Source organism: Cyrtonyx montezumae, unplaced genomic scaffold (assembly GCF_038088225.1).
Source record: "Cyrtonyx montezumae isolate F1298 unplaced genomic scaffold, pur_monq_1.0 scaffold_21, whole genome shotgun sequence".
Taxonomy (NCBI): domain Eukaryota; kingdom Metazoa; phylum Chordata; class Aves; order Galliformes; family Odontophoridae; genus Cyrtonyx; species Cyrtonyx montezumae.
The window spans coordinates 3,860,217-3,885,318 of record NW_027071948.1 but is presented as its reverse complement, the minus strand read 5'-3'; the positions used below and the strand labels follow the sequence as shown (position 1 = coordinate 3,885,318).

The 25,102-nt window shown below is 45.6% G+C and overlaps 2 protein-coding genes across 3 annotated transcripts; one reads left to right on the top strand and one right to left on the bottom strand.

The window, feature by feature from the left end:
- Nucleotides 1-229: 229 nt before the first annotated feature.
- On the top strand, nt 230-13,465 carry MASP2 (MBL associated serine protease 2). 2 transcript variants are annotated; one of them, XM_065738046.1, is made up of 11 exons: nt 230-290; nt 570-789; nt 2,136-2,313; nt 2,507-2,638; nt 8,063-8,259; nt 8,713-8,860; nt 9,403-9,521; nt 10,167-10,245; nt 10,540-10,677; nt 11,054-11,128; nt 12,304-13,465. In XM_065738046.1, the coding sequence occupies exons 1-11, from the start codon at nt 286-288 to the stop codon at nt 13,071-13,073; spliced, it is 2,061 nt and encodes a 686-aa protein (XP_065594118.1). In that variant the 5' UTR covers nt 230-285; the 3' UTR covers nt 13,074-13,465. The 2 variants fall into 2 exon arrangements, with proteins under 2 accessions (XP_065594118.1, XP_065594119.1); XM_065738047.1 differs by lacking the exons at nt 8,063-8,259; nt 8,713-8,860; nt 9,403-9,521; ... (2 more) ...; nt 11,054-11,128; nt 12,304-13,465 and adding an exon at nt 4,049-4,212.
- Nucleotides 13,466-15,237: 1,772 nt separating this feature from the next.
- TARDBP (TAR DNA binding protein) lies at nt 15,238-20,715 on the bottom strand. The gene is made up of 6 exons (XM_065738045.1): nt 20,676-20,715; nt 20,127-20,379; nt 19,361-19,524; nt 18,359-18,499; nt 17,583-17,753; nt 15,238-17,183 (listed from the first exon to the last, which is right to left on the bottom strand). The coding sequence occupies exons 2-6, from the start codon at nt 20,362-20,364 to the stop codon at nt 16,653-16,655; spliced, it is 1,245 nt and encodes a 414-aa protein (XP_065594117.1). The 5' UTR covers nt 20,365-20,379; nt 20,676-20,715; the 3' UTR covers nt 15,238-16,652.
- Between the last annotated feature and the right edge of the window lie 4,387 nt (nt 20,716-25,102).

Below are 25,102 nucleotides of genomic sequence, written 5' to 3'. Positions count from 1 at the left end.
TAAAAAGTCACCCACACACATAAACAAGGCATGGAGCAGAACTGCATCTGCCCATCTTTGCGTGGGGCCTCATATGCTGAACATAAGCCTAGTTTTCAGTAATTGTTGTTCCCAGAACTCAGCAGGCCGGAGGCGGGTGGAAGGAAGATAAACATCAGAGTTCAACATCCAGACAAACACAGCAGAGCACACAATAAATACATCCACCCCAAAATGCAAAAACATCAGAGGAGGTTCCTGCCCCAGGGCTCTGAGCAGAGCAGGCTCAGGCAGGAGAGCAGCAGGATGAGGTGAGTGCCATCACAGCGACCTGCCCTGCTCCTCTGGCCACCTGGCTCTGGATAGGCCTGAGAAGACATGAGCATTGGTCTCATCTTGTATAGCTGTTGCTGCACCGTGACTCCACTGGTACCTCCCAATTTCTTCCATTGCCAAGTGAGAAGGGTGTCCAGGCATAAGGATTTCAGCTAGTAGTGGGATGTCTGTGATCTGGTATTGAGATCAGCACCTTGGATGTGTGGTGGTTGGGGTTGACACTCAGTGTCTGTTCATCTCTTCCTTTGCGACAGGCTGCTTCTCTTGCTAGCTGTGCTTTGCAGTGGAGCAAGCAGCAGCATTGTGCTGCAGAAAATGTATGGGAGGATCACATCTCCTGATTTCCCCAATACCTACCCAAATCACAAGGAGAGGAGATGGAATGTTACCGTCCCCAAGGGATATGCCGTCCGCATCTACTTCACCCACTTCAACCTGGAGCTGTCCTACCAGTGTGAATATGATTACGTGAAGGTATGTGTAGGGTGGGTGGATGTGTGGCCTGCTGCATTCATTAAAAACTGTGTATGTGTGATCCTGGCCGTGTGCAGGACCAACAGAACTCCTGTAAGCAGTTGCTTCTAGTGTGCTAGTGAAGTTCAGGCTCAGTTGATTTATAAATGTGTTTATGGAGGCCTGGGAGACCATGAGTGTCAAGTTCAAACATTTAAAACTTGAGGGTTTTGTGCTCAGAAGTTTCTGAAACTCCCCTCTTGTGAAGCAAAAGAGTTTGTGATGTTACCCAGAACAACGTTTAAGCTTCATTTTTCTCAAGTTGCAGTGTATGCTTTAAATTAACATGTAGTGCTTTACATGGGAATAATGGGACGCTGCTAAAGCGTAAGCAGTAGTCTTAACAAGACACTGTCAGCTTGTCTGAATGGGCGTTTGCAACACTTGCTGTCTGCTTTTGGTAGCTACTGTGAGAAACAACGTCAGGAAAAAGAGATCCTGGCTTTGGGAAGTGCTTGCATGAAGGGCAGTATCCCCACAAGGTTTGTACTCCTCATGCTCTATCCTAGGTGACCCTGTTGCTCATTTCAGCCCATCCTACCACTGCCTCATTTTGTTGTTTGGATAGACCAGGTCATGTGAGGGAGGAAGCTGTATACACTGAAAGCTTGCAAAACTGATGTATTGACAGTGCTGTACCTCTGATGGAACCAAATCAAGCAGACTTGAAACCATTCAGGAAGATCTCATTTGCATAGTTTAATACAGCAAGTTGTTCCCGTGTTCTTGATGTGGTTTCCTTTGGGCAGGACAGAATACCCATTTCTGTAGTACACACAGTTTTATCATTAGCATGGACCACACAGCCCTGTGTATCAGAACATTTTTATTACAAACACAAGATAAATGAAGAGCTCAGACTGTAATAAGTGAATCATAGAGCACATGAGTCACTAATTTAAAGAGGCCTTTTGTTATATGTTTGAATCTCTCAGTGTATGAAACCTTTTTACCACAGTTATCTCCAGTTTTCTCCTCACTTAAGGCCCTTGTACACAAAGATTTCGCTGTCACTGAAAGTATGAAGTTAACAAGAACTTTCATACAACAAGCAGTGTGTGGTGCTGGTAGCCCAGGCTGGCTTCACAGCTTTGTGGGAGGCCTCTGAAAAGAAAAGTATAGGCTTAGTTCACAGAGAATAGGGAAAGTCCCTGTGTGTCACTGTATCTGGATGAATTTCCAGAAGCACCTTTGAGAATATCCAAGTTTAGAAATGTCCTGAACCTTCTTTCACATAACCATTAAACACATGCTCTTCAATCCGTGGCAGCAAAACTCTGTGATCATCTGCTAAGTTTGTTTTGCAGCTGAGCTCCAGTGGGAAGACTTTGGCCACTCTTTGTGGACAGGATAGTACTGACACTGAGGAGGCTCCAGGCAACAAGACGTACATCTCTATTGACAACACCCTCATGGTTGTATTTCGATCTGACTACTCCAATGAGAAGGCATTCACAGGCTTTGAGGCCTTCTATGCTGCTGAAGGTGAGAGACCAGCCCCTCTTGTAGATGGAAGAGAAACAGCTGTGCTGGGTTTGGAGCTTCCATGTGCTCACACACACTGTGGCTCCCGTGTTAGGCAAGATAAGGCTGTCTGGTTGTATGGAGGTGTTGCTCAGACTGAAACAAAGCATTGTTAAAGGGTGCTGATTGCCTTATTCTGTGCTTCACCCATTAGATATCGATGAGTGCAAACAGCTGTTTGATGGTGAACCCCTCTGCAATCATCACTGTCACAACTATGTGGGGGGCTACTATTGCAGCTGTCGGGTTGGCTACGTACTGCATGAAAACAAGAGGACGTGCACAGGTGAGTTCTTGCAGGTCGAGAGATACTCTTCTATCTACAACATCCACCTAAACCTAGTCACAACACTAGCATCAAAATCAAAGCAGCCTTTTTCTCTTGTTGCTTTTAATGTTTCCTCTGGGCCTGGTGCAGCTGGAAGGAGCTGTAGGGGCTTAGGGCTGTGAGCAGAGACCGTGGTTTGCTGTGGGCTAATGGCAGCCATTAGGGCCATCAATATTGTGTTGTAGTAAAATGGTGCACTGGCAGTTTGCAGGTCCGGAAGAGAAACCAGTGGCATTTAGAGTGTGAAGGTAGCATTTTTTTTGGCTCCTCTTTAGTCAGCATGCACCTGTTTTCAGCTATTGACAGGCTGAACAGAGGAGGAAGGAGCTCATTGTCTGCTGCCCACTACAGACACTTCCAAACTTTATGGCTGCCAGTGCAGCCAGCCTTGCAGCACTGAGTGTATAATGCTATCTGGGTACTGAGGGACTGAGTGTTCTGGACCTGAGTTAGTGGATGTGTTAGAAAAACTAACAATCAGATCACCAAGTCTAATGGAGAAAGGTTTTGCTTACTGTCTCTGGGGGGACCCAGGCTGAGGAGCAGCAGTCTGCCTATCACTGACACCAGATAACAATCATCCTCTCATTATATGAAAGACAAGGCCAGGTACAAGTCTCTTGTTTGAAAGGTTATGCAGCATGAGGTTTACCCAGCTGACTCCTGCCTGGTCCCCAGTGCACAGCTGGAGAAGGCTTATTATTTGGTGGGCAGGAAAGTCTGTCTGAATCAGTGCGGTGATCAGCTCCTCAGGATTCACTTTGTCTGCAGTGAAATGTGTGCCTACACATGCTATCAGATTAATCCTCTGTGAGTGCAACTTTGCCCACTTGGAGCTGAGTCCTGTCTGACAAGAACCAGCACACAGTTCTCACAGAAATTGTCATAATAGGGAATGCAGATAGTTTGTGCTTCCCAGTGCTGAAAGTCAGACCTGGATGTAACTTACAGTGCTTAACTGATGTTTAGCTTCCCACCTTTACCCCATTACAACCCCTCTCCAGCCATGACTGTCTGGTTCTGATGCAAAATTCAGACTCTTCATGTCTTCAGTGCATTAAACAGACCTAATTCATTGTTCCTTAAAGTGGTGGCTTGTAACAGAAGTGTATGGGTGATATGGAAGAGCTGGGCTACCATGCTGCTGAGAAGTGGAGCCATACCTGGTGGGAATTACTGTGGCACAGCTGGTGTGCTGGAACTTGTTCACATTTCTGAGACCTCCAGATGCAGGTGCTGGGCTGGGCTACAAAGCAAAGGTCTCCGTGGATTGTCTTTGTAAGATGAGGGCAAAAGCTGCCCCTTTGATTTGGTCCCTCCCTGAGTGCTCTGATATTTACAGGATATTTTTTTTCCTTTATTTTCCAGCGTGAAATAATTAAGCTTCTCCTCGCTTAGGCAGAGATGGATACAGATGTGCTGGGAAAAGCTGGTTTGCCCTGCCCTGTGGCCTTCCTGTTGCAGTCTGACCAAGGGGGCTGCAGGCTTTTCTTGTTTCCTTGCCTTTCAGATCTCCTTCCTCCAGCCAATAAAGAGGCCATTGCTCATTGAAAGCGCATGGCATCCTGTGGGCATTCATTTTCTTGCATTTTCTGTGTGTCACTAGTGAAAGAGGGACGAAGATAATGGAGGCTGGTAAGAGCCTCTGGCCATATCTCCCATTGTGAATGCAATCTTATTGCTGAAATTTATCTGGTGAACAAAACCTCGGAGTTACAGGAATGTGGTAAAATGATGTGAATGTCACCAAGGCAACTTAGGAGAGAACTTGTGAAGTCAACAGCTCCCTCTCCAAAACAGATGCAGCACAAAGGCATTGTGGCACTGGTAGCTGCTGTCTCATTCCCTTTAGTTTTCGGGCAGGGGCCGTTTTCCTGCAGCACATTGGAGGAGTGTCATGCTTGGTTCTTTGTCACATTACAGTTCCCCCAACTCTGTGGAGGGAACATGATGACAATCTCAAGTAAGAGGTAAACACAGCAGAGGTGAGCAGCTGGAAGATAGGTGCTGCAGGAGGCTGATTTGGGCTGAGAGTTGTGCACGTGATCAGCAAGACTTAGTTCTCTGTGCTTAATTTTGTTCGGAAGCTGCTTTATGAGCACAGTGAATTTGTGATCAAAGCAGCTTGAGTTTTTGTCATGGTTCAGTGATACAATTTATGACCCACATTTCTTGAGATACCTAGTAAGCCAGTGACAATGGACTTGCAAATTTTGAGGGGGTCATTTTTCAGAGTGAAGCCTCTGGCAAACAGCTCACTGCAGTTCTAATAAAATATGGCCTGAGCATAATTGAGCACTCTCTAGGCATAGAGACTGAGGCGTAGAGTTGAGAAGTCAAGGGACAGTATTTCTGCTGGGAGATGTTCAGAAATTATTTGATCCTTTTTGTGCTGGCTAGTTTATGACTTTCTTCCTTGCAGATTGATGGATAAAAAGATCCTGCCCTGACAAAGCTCCCAGCAGTCACATTGAGGAGGTAATGAGAAAAGTGAGGTCCAGTCTAGGTCTTCTTATCTTCAAGCTGCATGTTTTCTTTGACTAGCACAGAGTAGCTTCTGTTGGGTCAGCTAGTTCTGGCCATTCACAAACTCAGGAGAGCTTATTGGTGATGACTACATGTTTTCCAAACCATATGGTGAACATCTCCCATCAAAATTAGGAATTTCAGTTTGAAGAAGAAAGATACAGTAGAGCACGAAGAATTACCAGAATTTTATTATTATTTTTTGCCCTTAATTTCATTGTATGTCCCTTGCTTCTTTTATTACTAGAGAAGGTAAACCACCTTTGGAACCTGTTCTGAATAGTTATACATAGTGTTTTTCTATCTCTACAGACATGTATATATGTGTATGTGTTACCAAACAATGTCCTTTTCTTGTGTTTTTATGAGGAGCTTTTGCCCAATAATATTCCTTTAAATGTACTTTAGGGAAGGAAAATTATTGGTCATTCTTGCAAATGGAAGCCAGGTGATGCTGCCTTTTAGCCTGAGCTTCATGAAGGGGAATCTAACTTTACCAACCTATGTGGCCCTTCTTTGAACAGTAGATCCCATGCATGCACAAGGAAAAATGGCTTTGTAGCTAATAGGGAAGGATTCTGATGGAGGATTAGCATTAGATTTCAGGTTTTACCTTACTAATGATTTCCTTAGGGCATTAGGGGTGTAATGATAGTACTCATTATATTGTGGTATGTGTTTTTAGGACAAGATTTCACACTGAGTCTTTTTCCACACTGAAGGACTTGATTATTTTATTCCTTTCTCTTCTGTAATTGCCTCTAGACTCCTCCTCTTGAGGCTGTATAACAGGGACAGATCCTATCAACGTGAGGAAATGTCACTTTTTAAGAGGAGTGGATTTTTTTCCACTGAGATTTCTGTGAGCTGTCAACTGCTGAAGCGACATATCAGGTAGGTTTTGGGGGTGCTGCTTAGCCTGGCCTTGCAGCAGCTGGAAGGAAGCATTACAGCAAGACCTTCAGCCTGGGAAGAGGCACTGTGAGTCAGTGGCAGTCCTGTAAGCAACACCTGCAGCTGCTCAGCAGTGTGCTGGAAAACATGCTTTGTTCTTACATATCCATCAAATGCTTCTGTAGTTTGAGGCAGAAACAGTGAATTACAGAAATGTGCATGCAAGAATAAGGTAATAACAATTAAGGAAAAAAAAACACAACGAAGCTCGCTGGTAATTCTCTGTGAGTACAGCATGAAGGAAAGGATTTAATTCCCATTGTAGCTCAGCTGATACCTGCTGGTGCAGGGCAGCGTGCTGTTAGGCTGGGTTCAGAGGCAGCCAGAACCTCTGTGTGCATTAGTCAAGCTTCCTGTGTTTCTTTGGACCTTGAGGGGCATTTCAGACAGGATTTAATAATGAGAGTGCTCAGTTTATGCAGGGTAAGCCCATGTTTGTATTGATTAGTTTACTCTGTGCCTTGATAGGTTTGGTTTGAAAACATAAGACAGTGAATTCAAAGCAGAGCACTCACAAACGATCAGTCACTGTGGTGATGGATAGGTTTATGTCAGATAAAAGCAGCTGCACATAACTGCACATAACAGAGATGATGGACAAAGAAATATTGTTCTTTATGCCCCTAATGCCATACTGAAATCACTGAGAAAGTAAAATCTGAAAGCTGCTAGTTCTGCATCAGAGTTCTTTCCTATTACCTACAAAGGTGACTCAGGCTGGTAACGATTGATTATCTTGCAGGAAATTATAGCTTGTGCTGAAACAAACACACAGGGTACCCATATGATTATGTAGTTGTGCTAAGAGTCACACAGATCTAAAACAAAAAGAGAACCCTTTTACGTGTTCCCACTTTCCAAATACCCACCTACATTCAGATGCTTCCAGCAGCAGTAAGGAGTGCTGTTGCTCAGGTGCAGGAGGAAGCAGTTTCAATGTCCAAAGTAAAAAAGCTTAGAATCCTGGCTCATGACATCCACTGGCAGTTAAAGAACACTAATGCTCATTTTCTCGTTCAAAACATAGTCCTTTTCCATTAAAATTACAACCTATAATATGGTTTACTTTAGGTGATGATTTGTAGTTAGTGACTGGATTATGTTTGTGGGGTTTTTTTAATTATAATTGTTTTTTAGGGAGGCTTGCATAGTGTATCTGAGGATACAATTCAATCAGTTTTCCTCTTAGAATTAATTCAGCATCACAGTGTTGCAAAATATTCTGGTATTATCAGCCAGTGCAGCATTCCTCATCAGTGAAAGTATTGCTCATACAGCTCTTGCAGCACATCATAAAGGCTTTGTTCCCAGCTGATCAAAGCACCACTTCACAGTGTTCAGATGCTGTCAACAAGCAGAGTTCCTCCAGGCACTTGTGGCTGTTCCTCCTTGCTTCGGCAGGGAGCATTTGTGGCTCCAGTTGTGTCTGCAAGAGGCACAGCTGGTTTTGCTCAGAGAATACAATTACATTCTAAACGTCTGGCAGCAAAGGCATTAAAAAGAAGCTTCATTCAGAGGCCTCTGGAGCTGAGGTGCTGATAGCTGTCCTAGCGCTCTGCACGCTGTGATGCAGGAGACAAGCTGCAACTTTAACACCTCAGAATGTTTCTGAGCTTCCAGCTATCACACTCATTCCTGAGCACCAGCCCTGTACCAAGCAGTGCTTTTGTTGGTGTGCTTCCCCACGCTGCTGCTGAGGTGGGAGTGCTGGATGGTGCTTGTGCTGCAGCCGTACCCCAACACAGCTCTGTGAGCTGTGACCAATGTCACATTTGGAGCCACCTTAAATTGTGGCTCTGAAACTTTCTGCAAGTGGCAAGTGTAGAAGAAATGCACAGCAGTTACCCAGCGTGGCTGGAGTGAATTAACACAAACATGATCATTTTCCATTACTTTTTCTAGCCCAGTGTCAGAACCAGCTTTTTACTCAAAGAACTGGAGAAATTGCCAGCCCTGACTATCCAGCACCTTATCCCCCACTCAGCACCTGCAGCTACAGTGTCCAGGTAGAAGATGGCTTCCTGATCACACTGGAATTTGTGGAGACCTTTAATGTTGAGACTCACCCAGAGGTGCTGTGCCCCTATGATGTACTCAGGGTAAGGTGGCTCCCTCACAGCCCTTGGGATACACCTGGCTCTTTTTCTGCATCTTCCTCCTCCTGTGTCTTGCCATGTTTGTTTTGTCTCCGTGTCTCTCCCCGCTCATTTCTTCTTCCCACCCCTTCAGTTTTGTTCTGTCCTTTCAGCACCTTTCTCCTTTGGGAAATTCACCCAAAGCACAAATGCAAACGCATGTGTGATGACCTGAAGGATTTCGGATCATCACAACCTCTGCCCATATCCCTGCGATGTCAAGGGACTCAGATAAATCTTTTCCATTCTAACTCCCTGTCTCTCCTTTGTATGCTTTGCAGGGAAGGTCCATTTGAGTTCAAGAAGTCATTGGATTAAAATTAGTTTGTTCTTTTATAAGCCTCATGGGAGAAAGTGTGAATGTAGGGGTGGGGTTTTTTGTTTTGTTTTGGTATTCTTTTTCTGCCTTCTTTTCAGATTGAAACAGCTGAAAAGCAATTTGGCCCATTCTGTGGGATGACTTTGCCTGCAAAAATTGAGACTCAGACTAATGTCATAAATATTACTTTCCTAACTGACACGTCAGGAGCACACACTGGCTGGAAGGTGAAATACACAGCAGCAGGTGGGTAGACCTCTGTTCCATTCTCAAATCCAGACTGTTCAGTTTACTTCTGAATAGCATTCAGATGGCTGTGCTTTGAAACAGTAGTTTCACCTTTGGATCTCTACCTGTTGAATGTAGCTTCCAGTCGTTTACTTCTGAGCTTTAAGAGAATTCCAGAATTTGTGCTAGCTTTACAGTTCTGGTTTTGGTATCAGATGTTATTTTAGGGAGTGCGTTTCCCACCTGACAGGAGGTGGGGGTGTGTGTTCAGGCAGCAGAAGCGCTGGGTGAGTCCTGCCAGCATGGCCTGGCTCTGTGCTGCCTGCTGATGGCAGTGTGCTGATGGCAGCTCTGATGGCACTGTGTCAGTCTCCTATTCTCAGTAGCTGTTGATCTGTACGAGTGAAATCGTGTAGAGAAAGGGCAGAAAGGTGGGTTTATTTATTCGGTTATATATATATACGTTGTTATTGGTTTTTTTTCTTTTTCTTTTTCCTTAATAGCCTTCAGCAGTAAGTAGCAGTCACTTTAAGGGGAATTTCATGTCTCACCCGTTGCAGGTTTGCCGTGCCCCAGTCCTGAAGCACCACCCCATGGCCGCATCGCACCAGTGCAAGCTCAGTACTCCATGGGCGACCGCTACGCGCTCTCTTGTGACATCGGATATGTGCTACTTGAAGTAGGTGAACCATGGTGCTGTCAGCCCTACTGGGATCCATTTCTCAGGGGTTTAACACGTTGGGTGCCTTTTCTCATTTTCTGTTTCTCACATACAACAATTCTGAGATAGATTCAGTGCACTCCATTTGTTAGCAGTCGTCCTTTTCTTGATACCCTTCTCAAGGAATTGTTTCTTTGTGTGCCTGTGTACAGGCCCATGCTCTTTGAACACTGCTGCTTGGAGATCTGCTTGGAATTGTACTGGAAGAATAAATAGTTTTATAAAAGATTTCATGAGGTGAGTGCAGTGACTGCGCTGGCACTGCGTGTTGTCACTCCTGGAGACCAGGCAGCTGTGAATGGGACTGCTGCCTACAGGAAACGCAAATCAGTCTCACGTTTCCAGATAGGGTAAGCCATCCCTCATCAGTCATTCCCTACCACACGTCAAAGAGATTGAATGTGGCAGTATAGGGATTATTTTCTTTTTCCATTCAGAAGCAGTATTTCTAGTGAAGAGATTTTAAGGAAATAAAAATTACTGGGTTTTTTCCTTTCTGAATGAGCAAATAAATGAGTAACTGGTGCTGCTTTTCTGTAATTAACCCTCTTAATCTGACATGAAATTAATATGACCTTTTATTTCTATCCATGCTTCTTGGAGAATGAAAATGTTGTGATGTCTTTTGTAGCTGAATGTCAAAAGAATGCTTCTTGGAGCAAACCCACGGCAAAGTGCATCAGTAAGTCTGCACTGTTTGTCAGCTGCAAAATTTCTGTGTCAGTATTTGCTTATACAGGACAGGTTTTGTAAAGATAATGATAGGCATGGCAATGAGAGACAGTTTCTTATGTTTGCTCACTGCTCCCTCTCTTGTCAGAGTGCATTCAGTATTTGCAAGTTGGAAGATTTGTCAATTGCTGCCGTTCTTTAAATAATCTCTAAAAGGCAGTGGTGGTTATTTATTAAAAAAAAGTGTAGTTGGGTTGACACTTTTGATACGTAATATTTCCATACATGTTTTGTACTGCTTTAGTTGTTGACTGTGGCCAGCCCGAGGACATAGACAGCGCTGCCATTACGTACCTCACGGGACCTGAAAATACGACCTACGGTGCTGCAGTTCAGTACCAGTGTGAAGCCCCCTCCTACACCATGAGGGCTGACAACAGTGGTAGGTCATGAACACTGCAGAGGGGTCAAGGAACAGCTCTTCCCAAAGCATGGTAAAAAGGCTGTCATCTTTGGGAAATACTGTCTGTGTTTTTAAGGACTTCTGTCTAAGCATATTGAAACGTTCCAGGTGGACTAAATTCATCATCAGCCACAAGCTTAACCCATTCTGCAGTTAGCAGCTTTACATGCCTGTGTGGTAGCAGAGGCTGCAGTAGCATTTGATCCTGCAGACAGCCAGAGGGGAGGTGATACACTCACCTTAACTTGAAGGAGCCCTGCCCTGTGACGATGCTCTGCAGGTGTCAGACTCATGAGAACTGTGTGCATCTCTTCTGTTCACTCGTTCCCATTTTTATCATCCCTGTGCCATGCAGGTAAATACATATGCAGTGATGATGGATTCTGGAAGAACACCAAGGGAGAAATAACACTGCCCGTGTGCGAACCAGGTAACACATGGATTGCTCAACTCATTGCAATTAGTGGCTGTGGAGGGATCATTAACAAACTGCCAGCTAGTGCTTACTGCTGTTGGTGCAGACAGCAAGGTGGAGATGCAGTGAGGAGGTTTGGCTCTGTTGGGCACTGCTCATTCCCAAACTCCAGGCTGTGGTGACATACAGTGCTTGGCTGTAACAGAGTGACTCAGCTAAACTGTTCTCTTGTTCACGTGAATGATGTAACAGCACTAAATTCTTACATTTTCTTTTAGTACTTTTTAGTCGATCAGACAAAACCTCTTCATTTTAGAATACACATTTTAAAAATCACATTGCCACCTTCAGGTTATCTGTATTTCCCAAATGGCAAGTGCTAGAATGGCTTTTGAGCAGGGATGAAGTTGGAAACCAAAAAATGTTACAATGACCACAGCGTGGCTGGCACTGCTCGAGGTTATCCCTATCAAACTTATATTTATCTTTTAAATTCTTGACTATTTTTTAATTTGTGACTATTTTTTACAAGTCTTGGTCTTAGCTGAGGCTCTGTATTGCTGCTAGCATTGGAGATAGTGCCACCAACCCAGTAGTTCAGGCTCCTTGAAGGGAGTGAAACGCTGAACCTTCAGTTTACTCCAGCTCCCTGCTGGCGGATGCAGTTTTGTGACTAACTAAACTCTCATTGCCTTTAAATTGCTTGGAATCGCTTCTGACAGGAAGATTGAATCACTCTCCACCAGTATCTCAGAGAAAAGCCACTTTTTTTTTTTTCTGTAATGCTCAAACTGCTAAATTGCACTGTAAAATTACTCAAGATCAAAGAGTGACTTTTGGGAGAAACATTTTACGATCTAAAAGCCTAATTGTTGTTCTTATCTTTTAGATTAGAATGTCCATATATTCCAATTACCTTAATTTACGTTCAGCACAAATGCATTTAGTTCTCTGTGCCCAAATTCTTCAGCAGAACAGTATCTCTTGATTACAGAACTTTTCCAAAGGCTGTATGTTGTACCGACTAATGAAAATTGTATGTTAAATCAAATATTCATTTGGAAGCAGTTCTACCATCCGGAGTATCTCAGAATTACATTTAGAATCATTAACTTAATTTTACCCATACCAGAGCAATAATTCAGTGTCCAGACCTTAAAACATTGTTATTGCTGTTTGTTGTTTTACAGTCTGTGGGATGCAGAGAAGCAGAGCTGTAGAACGTATTTATGGGGGAAGGAGAGCCAGCCCTGGACAATTTCCATGGCAAGTGATGTTAATTACAGAGCGTGGAGAATTAGGAGGTGGTTCTCTTCTGTACGACCGCTGGGTTTTAACAGCTGCTCACGTTGTAGCTGAGCAAAGAAATCCCTCAACTTTGAGGATTAAACTGGGGATTTTGAACAAATACTCAGCTCACTATGAGGAAATCCAGGCAGAAAAAATTTTTATTCACGAAGGTTACAAAAACGATCTTGTCAATTTTGACAATGATATCGCATTGATTAAACTGGAACACAAAGTCCCACTGAGTACCACTATTGCACCCATTTGTTTGCCCGGAAAAGGATTTCAGATGAAGGCCAGCGACACAGTAACGGTATCGGGTTGGGGAAGAACTGAGTCCAGGAGCTCTTCTGTGGTACTGCTGTACACTGAACTGATGGTTATCAACCAGAAAGAGTGTACAGATGCATATGCAAGTAAATCACACAATGGCAACCCCCTTGTGGTAACAGAAAACATGCTGTGTGCTGGAGCTGAGGAGGGCGGCAGGGATGCGTGCCACGGGGACAGCGGAGGGCCACTCGTGGTCTTGGATGCTCAGACCAGAAAATGGTTTGTTGTTGGGATCGTGTCCTGGGCTTTAGACTGTGCTGTGGCAGGGCAGTATGGGGTCTACACGAGAGTGACCAACTACATACCTTGGATCGAAAGCACCATTACAAATAATTCCTAGTGTAGACTTTTATTTCTAACTCGTACCAGCTCTTCCCTGCTCCTTGGATTACACTACTGGTTAGACTTTATAGACTTAGACAACACAGCACACGGAGCATTCGTGATTAGACTTAACTGTTCTTCTCTTAAAAAAACTAAACAAAAAACCCACAAGCTTGAGCATCCAATTTTCAATTTTGTTTTGACCCAGAAATTGTTAAAAGTTCGTTAAGCATGTGACTATTCTGTAAATTTAAACAAGCTTGAGACTTTTAATTACTCTTCAAAATTAAACTGTTAATAAAATGTTTTTTTTTTAATAGCTGTGTGGATTCTTGTAGGACTGCAGCATCACCAGCTGGCATTTGAGTGAACACGTCCAGAGAAAGCAAGCAGAGCAGCATCAAGGTACCTTAAACCACTCATAGTGTGTGGGTAGTAGATGAGTCCCAGTAGCACCAGCAGCCCCATACACTGGGGAGCACATACAGAGAAACCTCTCAGGCTCCCCAGCTCACTGCTTTACTGAAGTGCAGGCACAGCTGCACAGCCCTTACCTTCACTGCCTTAGTGCTGTCAGCTGCAAAAAACAACTCTGAGTATAGCTTTATAACAGAGCAAGCTTTTCACATTCCAATGTATAAAATACAAAATTTCAGTACAGTTAAGAACTAACTGGAAGTAGTTCTAGGTGTTGTGTTAACTGGTTTTTACCAAGCATGCCCAAATGCTGTGTCCTCTTAGGATTCTGTAAAGCTCCAGTTTCTTTTAGCTCAAATTCCTTCCCTAATTCAGTTATTATAGAGTGTGAAATACTGAATGTGAAATCTTAAAACAAACAAGACTGAACACTTCAATATGTAATCAATAGTATTTTATTTACTCACTTATAAACACTGGAGTATGCAAAGCAGTGAGAATATTAATAAAACTCTTCAAAAACCTTCAAGAATTTTGTTTGAGGGTCAGGAAAGTCTGAAAGTATGAGGGGATGCTCAGTACTGCCAACCCACCTCTTAAAGCCTAACCTGGACTTACAACAATTAAATAATATATATATATATAAAGCCATGCTGATGACAAAAACTTACCATAAAGTTCCTTGCAGGGCTGTCACAGTTAGTCTTTGCAGGTCCAAGAATACCATTTTTAAGTGTTACTCAGCAGAAGTAGCTGGTAATAGTGCAAGTGCTAAAATGCAAAATTCACAATGGTACAGAGTTTGGATGTTATTCTGACTTAGGTGCAGAAAAAAGACTTAAGCAGCTTTTTGCACTGGGATACGAACAAGCACAGGATGTTTGTTTGCAGCCCCTCTTCAAACCCCTTAAGGTACACACTGAGACCCAGCTCATTCGGTACTGCAGTTCAAGTGGAACACTAACAGTAGTGCAGCTGTTCAGGTGGTCTTCTATTCACAGACTCAGCTACTGAGATCTAACTCAGCTCAATTACAAACTGAGTCTGTGTCCACAGTCCAAAGTTGCACAGCTATACAGTGTGTAAAAACAGAGCTTTAGCAGGCTGCAAGTGCAAATAGCTCCAGCAGTTCCTCAAGTTCCTACCAGCAGAGGAAACAATCTCCCAGCAGTTTGCACTGACCAGTCCTGCTCTGCATTAAGCTGTTTGGCCCTTCTGCACTCGTAAATGCATTTCTGTCAGGTAAGACTTCTGTCAAAGTCAGTGTACATTTACTAATGCCTGATTCAGCTGAACTAGTTTTAAGTATGATTTGTAGTCCTCTGAGCTGGAAGTGTTGCAGAGCCCTGCTTCCCACTGGTGCACAGCCCCACAGGGGGTGCTGGGGCCGTTCATTTCCTCTCCCTCACACTTCTGATAAGAGCCCCTACTGCAGCTCCTAAAAACATATATAACTTTCCTTGGTGCAGATGCAAGGTGGAGGGAACTGCTTACCATTCTAGGTGCGGACACCCAAACTTGTGGGAACTGGATTTTAAATATCTACGTATCACTGAACAGTGCAAAAATGCAGTGGGTTAAGTGGTGCCAGGCGGCGATACGCGATGGCTCCGTTTGGCTTGCCAACTTTTAGAGCACGCTTATCTGAAACGAACTCAATTGCTGCAAAAAACAAAAACTTTACAGAAGTTCATCTCAAAAGGGTAACATTAATTAACTGCTATGAATTCTTTGCATTCAGGGCTGCAAAACAAAGACACATATTACTTAAATCAGTTTTATTTAAGAATTTCCTACAGTGACAAATCTTATAAAAAGCATCCAAACACGGAACTGCAGCAAACAGCATTCTTATGGTATCGTACACAGCAGAGCTTCCACCCACCAGAGGCACACTGAGCTCGCCAGTGATGTGCTGCGAGAGCTACTGCCAAGCACATCACAGGCTCAATGTTCTCACCGCAGACCCCACCACCTTCAGTTCACGTTGCCACACTTACAGATCATTAACAGAAAAAAAAACAACACACACCATACAGCATTCACAGCAGTTGACATAAGGGAAAAAAAATACAAATATTCTTTTCACATAAACACATTCAGCTAATTGATTAACTAGGTATAAAACCCACTTAGAGTCTTCCACGTATGGATGTCCTTTGGATGCAATAAACACTCGTACTTTATTTGCTATCATTGCTCTCTGCACACTCTCTCACCAAAGCCACAGGATCGAGAGATATCTCGCCAAGTAAAATAAAATCCCATAATGCACCACCAGGTCTCTGCATGCGCTCTCCTTTTTCTCGCACATACCAGCCCTCTCATGCCTCGGCACCACCATCAATCCCACACAAGGTTTCAAAAGTTCAAACAGCCTTCTGGTTCCATCTCACAGCCTTGCGTTCACAGCGTTGATACGACTCCATGAAATAAAGAGTAGCGGATAAAAATGGAACACCCACCGTCTAAGACGCAGCATGTGCAGTGTGATGAAGTATTCTTGGATGAGAAAGCATGTAGACAGAAGTATTCCTAAGGCAGAATATTTACAGCACTGCTTTCAATGAAGTGCTTCTTCCATACACATTTGAAATGAGATGAACTGCGGAGATTAAATGAAGCCTTCATATCGTACTTTAGTATGGAGGAGAGACAGTGTTAAAAACAAAAACAACAACAAAAAAACAAAACAAAAACGACACTGCGTTCTCCAGTCGGGGCACCTGGAGGTTCTTATGGTGGGATCAAATTAAAAACAAGAGGGAGAGAATGCTGTTTCTGACCAATGGTTTCCATTTTGAACATGCAAAGAATTCAGGTAGCCAGGAAACGAGGGGTAAAGTACTACAGGAGAACCCTTTCCTATTGATTGTAGTGTTAGTTTACCTATCAGGCAAACAGCAGTCCACTTCCAAACACTCAGTATTCCAACAAGTTATGTAACAAAACTTTTATAAAACTCCTTTTACCTTTCTTCCTCTTCCTTTTTTTTTTTTTTTTTGTTTTGTTTGTTTGGTTTTTTTTACAAAAGAAAAATGTCAAAAATACTGCTGAGTATACCACACATTGAACAAACCGATTTGGAAAAATTTTGTATGTAATTTACAGTATACTTACCACGTGTTAGAAAAATTTGATTTCCCACCAAAGAGTTCAGTATCAGAGCCCACTGCGTCTACATCCCCCAGCCTGACGACTTGGAATCCATGCTTGAACCAAAGCCTCCGTTAAACCCACTGCTGGAACCCGCGTTGGAAGCTGAGCCCCAACCTATTGCTGCTCCCGAGTTGGAACCGCCGTAAGAGTTATTTCCTGAGCTGAAGCCCTGATTCTGCTCCCGCTGCATGTTGCCCTGGGGCTGGTTGTTTCCTGACGGCCCTGACTGGTTCTGCTGGCTAGCCAGCATGCCCATCATCCCCCAGCTGCTCTGCAGGGCTGCCTGCGCTGCTGCCATCATGGCAGGGTTGATGCTAAAGGCTCCGAAGTTCATGCCCCCGCCCATGTTGCTGCCCTGGTTGTTACCCAGTCCTCCCCCACCGCCTCTGCTGTTGCCAAACCCCCCCTGATTCCCAAAGCCTCCTGGATTACCACCAAATCTTCCACCTCTCTCTAACTGCCTATTGCTATTGTGCTTAGGTTCAGCATTGGATATATGTACGCTGATTCCTTTAATGATCAAGTCCTCTCCACAAAGAGACTGGGCAACCTACAAAAAATAAGGGATTTGTTAAATGTAGGCTATTGCATTTCTAAACAACATCAGTAGTACTAGACAAAATAAGCCCGTGCGATTCTGAGCAGGTATTTAGTTAACCTGCAACAGAAGCATATGCATCCTTAATCCTACGTGAGGTGTTCTATCTTCACATTTGCTACTGAACTAATTGCAACATAACTTATGAACAACAGCACGTGAGCAACCTAACCTCAGCCAAGCTAACACCACTGGGATCTGCAGGAGAGGGAACACACACTCCACGTGGTGTTCCAGAAACAACAATCACAGAATCAAAGTGTGGTTTGAGTTGGAAGGGACCCTTAAGGGTCACCTAGCTACTGAAACACAGGCTGCCTAAACATGAGGCTGAAATAGTTTAACACGTACCTGATCATCTGCAAATGTAACAAAAGCAAAAGCTCGGAAAGGTTTAGGAATGAAGACATCTACCACTTCTCCATACTGAGCAAAGAACTGCTGGAGTTCATCTGCTGTCATGTCCTCAGTGCAGCGCCCAACAAATACTTTTCTGCTCCGCAAAGGCTCGTCAGGACTTTGCTGAAGAGGATTGAAGACATGAGTGTTAATTAATGAATCAAAACTTTAACATAAAGACTGCTGCTGAGAAGACTGAAGACCAGGAAGGAAGGCTGAATTTGTAAGCTTCGCACTTCCAAATTTTGTTCAGAGAGCACATGTGCAACTTGGTACAGATGGGAACAGGGAAAGAAAGGCAGTGATAGATAAGGACAGTGCAGGACATGTCATGTGCTGTACGTGTAACTGCATGTACACGTGATCAGAAACTCTAGATTCAGTTCCCACTTCAACAGAAGACTCATTCTGATCTTGCCACTGTTCATTCTTCCTTCTCTGTTCACGCAGCAGACAAAACAAGCAATGTAATGCTGGATGTTAGTTACACATTCTTTCGAAGTTTATATTGGGAAATTGAGCTCTACCTATGTCCCCAGCTACAATTTCTCTTTCACTTCCCATTCACCCACCTGCTCTAGTTTCTTTCTCTGATCTCTCCTCTCCTGTCTATTCAGACCCAAAAGCCACAACGAAGGGCTTCATTAATCTGTTCATCTGCCTGCTTCATGCAATGGCTGAAGAAATGCAGTTGTGAATGTCAAAGGTAATCATAAATAGGGAAGTACCTTAGAATTGGGAAGCTTGCAGTCACACCATCTGCCGTCTATCATGTGTCGCTGGGACATGACTTTCACCTGGGTTTCATAATCCGTAAAACGAACGAAACCGAAACCCTTTGAGTGACCAGTCTTAATATCCTTCTTAACCTAGGGTAAAAAAGCAGGCTTTAAACTACAGCAGCACTGTGCTTGTCCTGGTGATGTTAACTGCATGCCATTTATCTATCATCTTCTATATAAATTTTTATATTACTATCACCAGAAAGGATGCGCTCACATCTCTGATTACCCCCCTTGTACACAGTTACCTGTGTCACAGCACAGGCTTGTGACACCTACAATGCACTGTCACTGCTCCGAGCCCCAGCATTAGTTACTAACACAGCACAACCAACATCAGGATATAATTATTCTGTAACACTGTAATGGCATGGCCAGACGTGCTGTATGAACAATGCAACCACACACAGCTGCACACGGGACACAGCCACGTAACATAAAGTAAAGGTGAAGAGTGTTTCCGTGGCAGTGAGATCTTCCACTCTTGGGAGGATAAAAATATCCTGCATGAGAAAGCAGAAGCATGCTTATCTTCCAGCTTCCCTCAGCACACAGCCCCAAGGCCTGGCTAGGTCCCAAGCAAGCAGCACCTAGCACAGGAGAGGCTGCACGGGCTTCCTGAGGTGGTGACACAGAGGTAACCAAGAGCAGGGAACGTGCTGTTCCTGAATTAATTTAGTAAAGCTGTTTCCAAGTCTGAAAAATAGATACGTACTCAACTGCAGCAATTAATAACAGTAACATAAATTGAAGAGGTCTTAATACATTGTACCCACTAGGCAGATGCACATGGATTACCACTCCTATCTGTACTACACCAGTCTGCAGCTCCAAAGCTCATGGAACAAACCACAGAGGCACACAGCTTCAGATCTGGTTCTTTCTACTGGCATCACCAGAACCTTGATTTGTACTTAACATCTCCCCTTAACTAAAAAAGGATTTTACCTGCACCATGAGAACTTCTCCAAACGTACTGAAGTACTCCTTTAAGTCTTGTTCTGTGGTTTTCCAGGGTAAGCCTAGGACTATCAAGTCCGAAGTCTTCTGTACTGCTCGTTTTACCTTCACGGCTGATGATGCATCTGTTTCATCCATTTTTCTCTTATTATCTGAATATAATGATGTACATTAGAAATCATCCTTGTAAGTTTGGAAATTGCTTCCACTACTTTTGAACAGCACAACATAAAACCAAACAAAGTGCAGAAGAACACATGACAGCTATTTCTGACCCACAGTCAACTGCAAGCGTGAGGAAAGAAAGGATCACCTGCACCAAGTCCCGCCTCAAAAATGCATACTGAGCTTGTTTTGCATTACTCGGGGACCATCCAGTAACACTCAGAGTATTCTGAGGATCAGAGCAATACGGGTTTTTAACAATATTTAATGAGAAGACAGCTTTGAATCATTCTGGGGAGTGTGCCTTCAGTTGCTCTTTTCCTCAGCACTTGTCTCCAAAGGTGACTGCGAGCAAAACCACGGCTTCGAGAGAAGCACCCGAGTACACACAGACCCAGCAACCTCCACAAGTTCTAAGAGGCAGTAACGCTCCCACGCATAACACAAAGCTTTGCCATTAAAGCACTTCTGCACCTGAAGATTTAAACCCTTACGCACACAGTGGGCTCAGCTCCACCTGCAGCACAGACACACGAGTGACATCACATCCTGCCACCTCGTGCGGGGACACAACGGCACAGCCACGCACCTTTGGGGTAGTTGACGACGTAAACCAGGTTTCCCCAGCCGGCCTCGGGGGCGTGCAGGATGCCCTCCACGAGCCGCACCCCCCGCATGCACTGTGACACCGGGTTGCGGTAGCGCAGCCCGCACGCCCCGGGGAACTGCGCCGTCACGGTGGACAGCAGCACAGTGCCGTCATCCTCCGAGGGGATCTCGATGGGTTCGTCATTCTCGTCCTCCGTGACCCGGATGTACTCCGACATCTTCGCTGGATGTCACTGGAGCGTGGGAGAGAAACACGCGTAAACACCAGCCCGAGCGCAGCGCGGCACCGAGCCTGCTTCCTTCCTTTTTTCCTTCCTTCCTCCGTTCCTTTTTCCTCCCTCCGTCCGCGCCTCGCGCCCATCCACCGCCAACAGCCGCCCGCTCCGCACCGCACGGCCGCGCAGCCCTCCCCCACCCCCAGGGCTCGGAGCAGCCCGTGGGAAGGGCTCAGGGCACGGCCCCGCCGCCCACCCCAACCCGCAGCCCCGGAGCGCCGCGCCCGATCCCGATCCGGTCCGATCCGGCTCACCGGGCGAGGAACGGAGCGCCGCGTCCTCAACTCCTCCGCCGCACCCCGCGCTGCGCCGCACAAAATGGCGGCCGCCACCCCCTGCGGAGGCCGGGCCGCGGGCCGGACCACTGCGGGAAGCGGGAGGGGGGGGGGAGATCGGCGGGGCCGCCGCCGGCCTCGGGGGAGAGCGTCAGGCCCGGGGTGCGCGCCCTTCGCTCCGCGGCGGAGCCGCAGCCCGAGGTCCCGGAACGGCACCGGCGGTGAAAAACGGGAACGCGGCAACAGAGCGCAGCGCGGCCGCCACCGGGGATGGTACAGGCCGAGCCGCGCATGCGCGAGCGCGCGGGGGCTGCTGGGAGGGGCGGTGCGGTGCGTTCCCGCCGCGTGCGCTTTCCTCACGCGGTGCCCGCGGGAATGGCGGCCGGTTTCCGATGTCCTCTGCCCGGCTTCGTGAAGCGGTTCTGTGCGATTAAAGTACTCAGCGCCGGGCCTGTGACACTGATTGCCTTTCTGAACCCGCTTTCTGTTTACGCGGTGGGAAACTCCGCGCACCGCTGCGTTTTCGCTGTCCTGGCTCCTGAAGTACCGCGGCCGTGCAACACTGCCCGTGCGCGTGCCCGCCTCGCTGGGCTTTCCGTGCGCTGCTGTCCTGAACGGAGAGCAAAAGGCAGCAGTTGCATTGGTAAGGACATGACTGCTGCTAGGAAAGGCTGAGGCAGTCCCAGCATCAGCGCAGGGAATTGCTGAGCGTTTGAGGTTTGCAGTTGGCTCCAGCACTGCTGGAACCCGGCCCATCCGCTTTGAACTCAGCCTAGGCTATCATTTCTCTACCATCTTCCAGCTCTGAGGAACCGGCAGGACACGGGCCACCAAGATAAGCTAGTGCTTCGTGTAGGTGTGCTCTTGAAGCTCCCACGTTTTCCAGCCCATCCCAAATCCAGTTACGGCATTGCCGAGTCAGCACAGAGGTGCTCCGTGTTGTTGGACCGAGCAGCAATTGCAGCGTGTCAGCACTGCCTACTGTGCCATTTCAAGTCAAAGCCATGGCTTAGCAGTGTTGCTATTTGAGGAGGTTGTCATGGTGTTCAGCCAAAGTGACCTCTATCTGACAGAGCATCTGGTGGTAATTTCATTAACAAGCAGCATAAACATCAACCCTGGGCTAGGTTTGTGCAGGTAAGAGTTTGGGGAGAGCAATGATCTCACTGCCTGTGCAAGGCAAGGGAGGAAGGGCACTTATTCACAGCACAGGCTCTGCCCTCCAGAGCTCACTGTTCAGATTTTGCAGTAACCAGCCTTAGAATTAATCGTGACTATCTGTTCTCTGTAAAAACTGGGATTCTTGCAGTGCTTTCCTGTTGGTACTTTGCATTATTATTAGATTTAAGTTAAGCACATAACAGTAGTATTGCTCTTGAAGTAACTACACCAGCAGGCAGGCAGCAAGTTAACTCACCAGTTCTCACTGGCACTTCACAGTGCCCGTGGGTGCCGACAATCACAGCACCGTGGTGCTTGCCATCACAGATAGCGAGTTAAGTGTGCCCACAGGAAGGAAGAAAATGCAGTACAATAACGATCTGCTGCTCTAGGTTAAGTGTGCTCATGGGTACAAATGAGCTCTGTAACAATCAGCTGTTTGTTCTCTCTCCCAAAAGCACTTGGGGTGAAAAACCAACATCAATGGGCATCTGAATATAACCTCATGATTAAAAAAAAACCAAAACACACAAACACAGATAAGCAGGGAGGACTCAGGACAATGTCTGACTTCAGTTAGATCAGTAAGAAAGGATTTAAATAACGATGGCCTGGTTTTGCCAGTAGTAAATAAGCTACATCTCTTGCCCTTACTCAGTGAGAGTGACGATCACAGTTTCCCCTTTCTTGATATGGAAGAGGTTCTCTGCGGAGAAATCTGAGCAGCTTAAAGGTGGCAGTCTCTATCAGTCCTCATTTTAATTACACACTGAGAAAAAACAATGTGTGTCCTTTCAGTCAGCCTTACCCTGCTCCTTCATAGCACAGCCCTCCCTACCACACGCACTGACTAAAGCCCACCTTGAACTTAGTTACCTGAAGGAGCAGCGCTTCAGTTATTTGTTTCTCTTTGTCATTTAAAGCCATTTGAGCCTTCAGTTAAGCAGGTTGTTTATCATAGACACTGTTCCTCCAACGGAACAAGATCAGTGACATTTCATTTTCCCAGCTACAGCTGAAAATCCATTCATCCACAGAAGAGCAGTGCTTTACCATCCTTATCTTTCTCCCTTCCTCTTTGAAGAAGCTTTCATCACAAGGATATCTGCAGTAATTACTTCCTCCTCTCCTCAGAGATGTCTACCATAAGCAGAACTTATCACACATAAGCAAAGGAAAACTCAGCTTTATACACACATACAAAACTTCTACTGAGAGTTTCCCCACATACACATTAAACATCTCACCAGACGTTTTCTTTTTTGTCACCCCAGCTGGAGAACAGTCACAGGCAAACGATCCCACCATAGCTAGGTGTGAGGCTGGTGGTGTTCTGCCTTCTTTCTGCTTCCAGGTGGGCAGTAACAGTGCTGCCATGAAACCCACTGCAGTGCACGTTCACAAACCCTCAGGGACAGGGAATGAACACGAGAGTCTTGTTCTTTATTTACTCTTCTTTAACCCTCGGTGCTGAGGATCACAAACATTGTATTAAACTCTGATAAATTGCAAATGGAATGCCTATGTAAAAAAATTACTGATACCTAGCAGCCTAGAAACAACTTCTTACAGAAGGGCTTCTCTTAAACAAAGCAAGCAGCTTCCACCCATGTAAAATACCTGGAAAGAACTCTCAGAACATTGTTCTCACAGCAGAACTCCTCCTAATCCCCTTTGTTGAAGCAAGTTCTAAGACTTCATTATAGCACGTGACATGCAAGCAACTTTCCCATGCTCCTAAAATGCCACGATTTCAGTTATTTCATTTTAAATCCACCTGAGATGGTTTAGTCCTTTAATGGGCAGAGTTTTCTCATTCCTTATTTCCTGTCCTTACTTAGCTCTTCCAAAACCGATTAGAACTGCTGATGTGTCTTTCAAGCTCACGGCAAGCACAGCTGAAGCCAAGTGATTTGCATGTGTGAGTGCTGCTGAGAGCCAGAAGGACGTGGTGCCTGTTAGCCTGGGACCTGCAGCCCTGGTTGCTGTTGGGAAAAAAAAAAGCTTTGGCTTTCTTTCTGTGCCACACCACAGAGTGAAACTGCTGCTGCTTGCTTTGCCACCAGACAGATGCTGTGTTAGAGAAAATGGAGTTGGCAATGGGTGTTCCTGGGAGTGGGACTGATTGCTTGTGTTCCTCTGAGACAGCTGGGGTCAGTTGTCCAGGTGTGGTGTCCCGGACCGCTCAGGTACAGAAGGGTGCACTTGGCTGGGAGAAAATGTGTGGTCATTGGAAAGGCAGCAGTGGTGACACAGGGCTGCTCTGAGCTCCGCAGCATCTGCTGGCGGTTTGGTGCTGACTGCTACCTTTGTTTCTGAGCTGGGAGCTACAGAAAGTGGGTGGAAGCCATGGAGGCAGTGCTTCTGTTGGCTACTGCCAGCACTAGCGACATGCTTGTTGCACTGAGCAAGCAGCAGTGCGGTAGTGGTACAGCTCCTGCTGACACAGTTGCTAATTGTTACTTGTCTGCTGAGACAGAGCAGTGCACTTGAGAAATGTTCTCTCTGGTTTTGTGCTCTGGGTTTGCAGATAAGTGTTGCGAGGCTAGCATGAAATATCACCCGTTTGTTTTAGCTTGTGGATAGACAATGTGGTTGGAGGATTTAAGTTAGTGGAGTTTGTGACTGGGATTATATACAGGAGGCTTGCCTTCAGAAGCTGAGAATCAGGGTTGAAAGTACAGCAGCGCGTAGCGTCTGACATCTTCACCATCTTGTTTGATTGGTACCTGTGGGAACTGCCCAACGTTTGCATCTTGTACGTGGAGAATGCAAAAATTAGCTTCATTCTGTTTTGCTTGGCGGAGTCACAGCAAACCATCTGCAAGTCACCTCCCTAGTTTTTCTGGCCCATCCGCAGCAGAGCCTGGGAAGAATGTCTGCCCGTGGTTCTCAGAGGTATCAAGGCAGTTCTCAGAGCTAAGTTCCCGATGAAGATGTGGCAGACATCTTCCAAAGGAATTTGCCTTTTGCAGTGCACTGGAGCTGGGATTCAGACTTGTTATTTTTAGTTTGTGTAGTAACTCTGAGCACAGGAGAGTGTGAACCTCAGATTGCCACAAACCAAAGGCCTGCATCCACGGCAGGGAGCGGGCTGGGGGCCGCCTGGGGTCCTCACACCTGCACTTGGTTTGCAGTGAATGCAGACATTCGTATTCACACTTGGAGTTGTAGACTCCTTCAACACTAAAACCATAGGTGTCAGGATCAGTTTAAAAGCTGTTTTGTTGGGTTTTCTTTGTGGT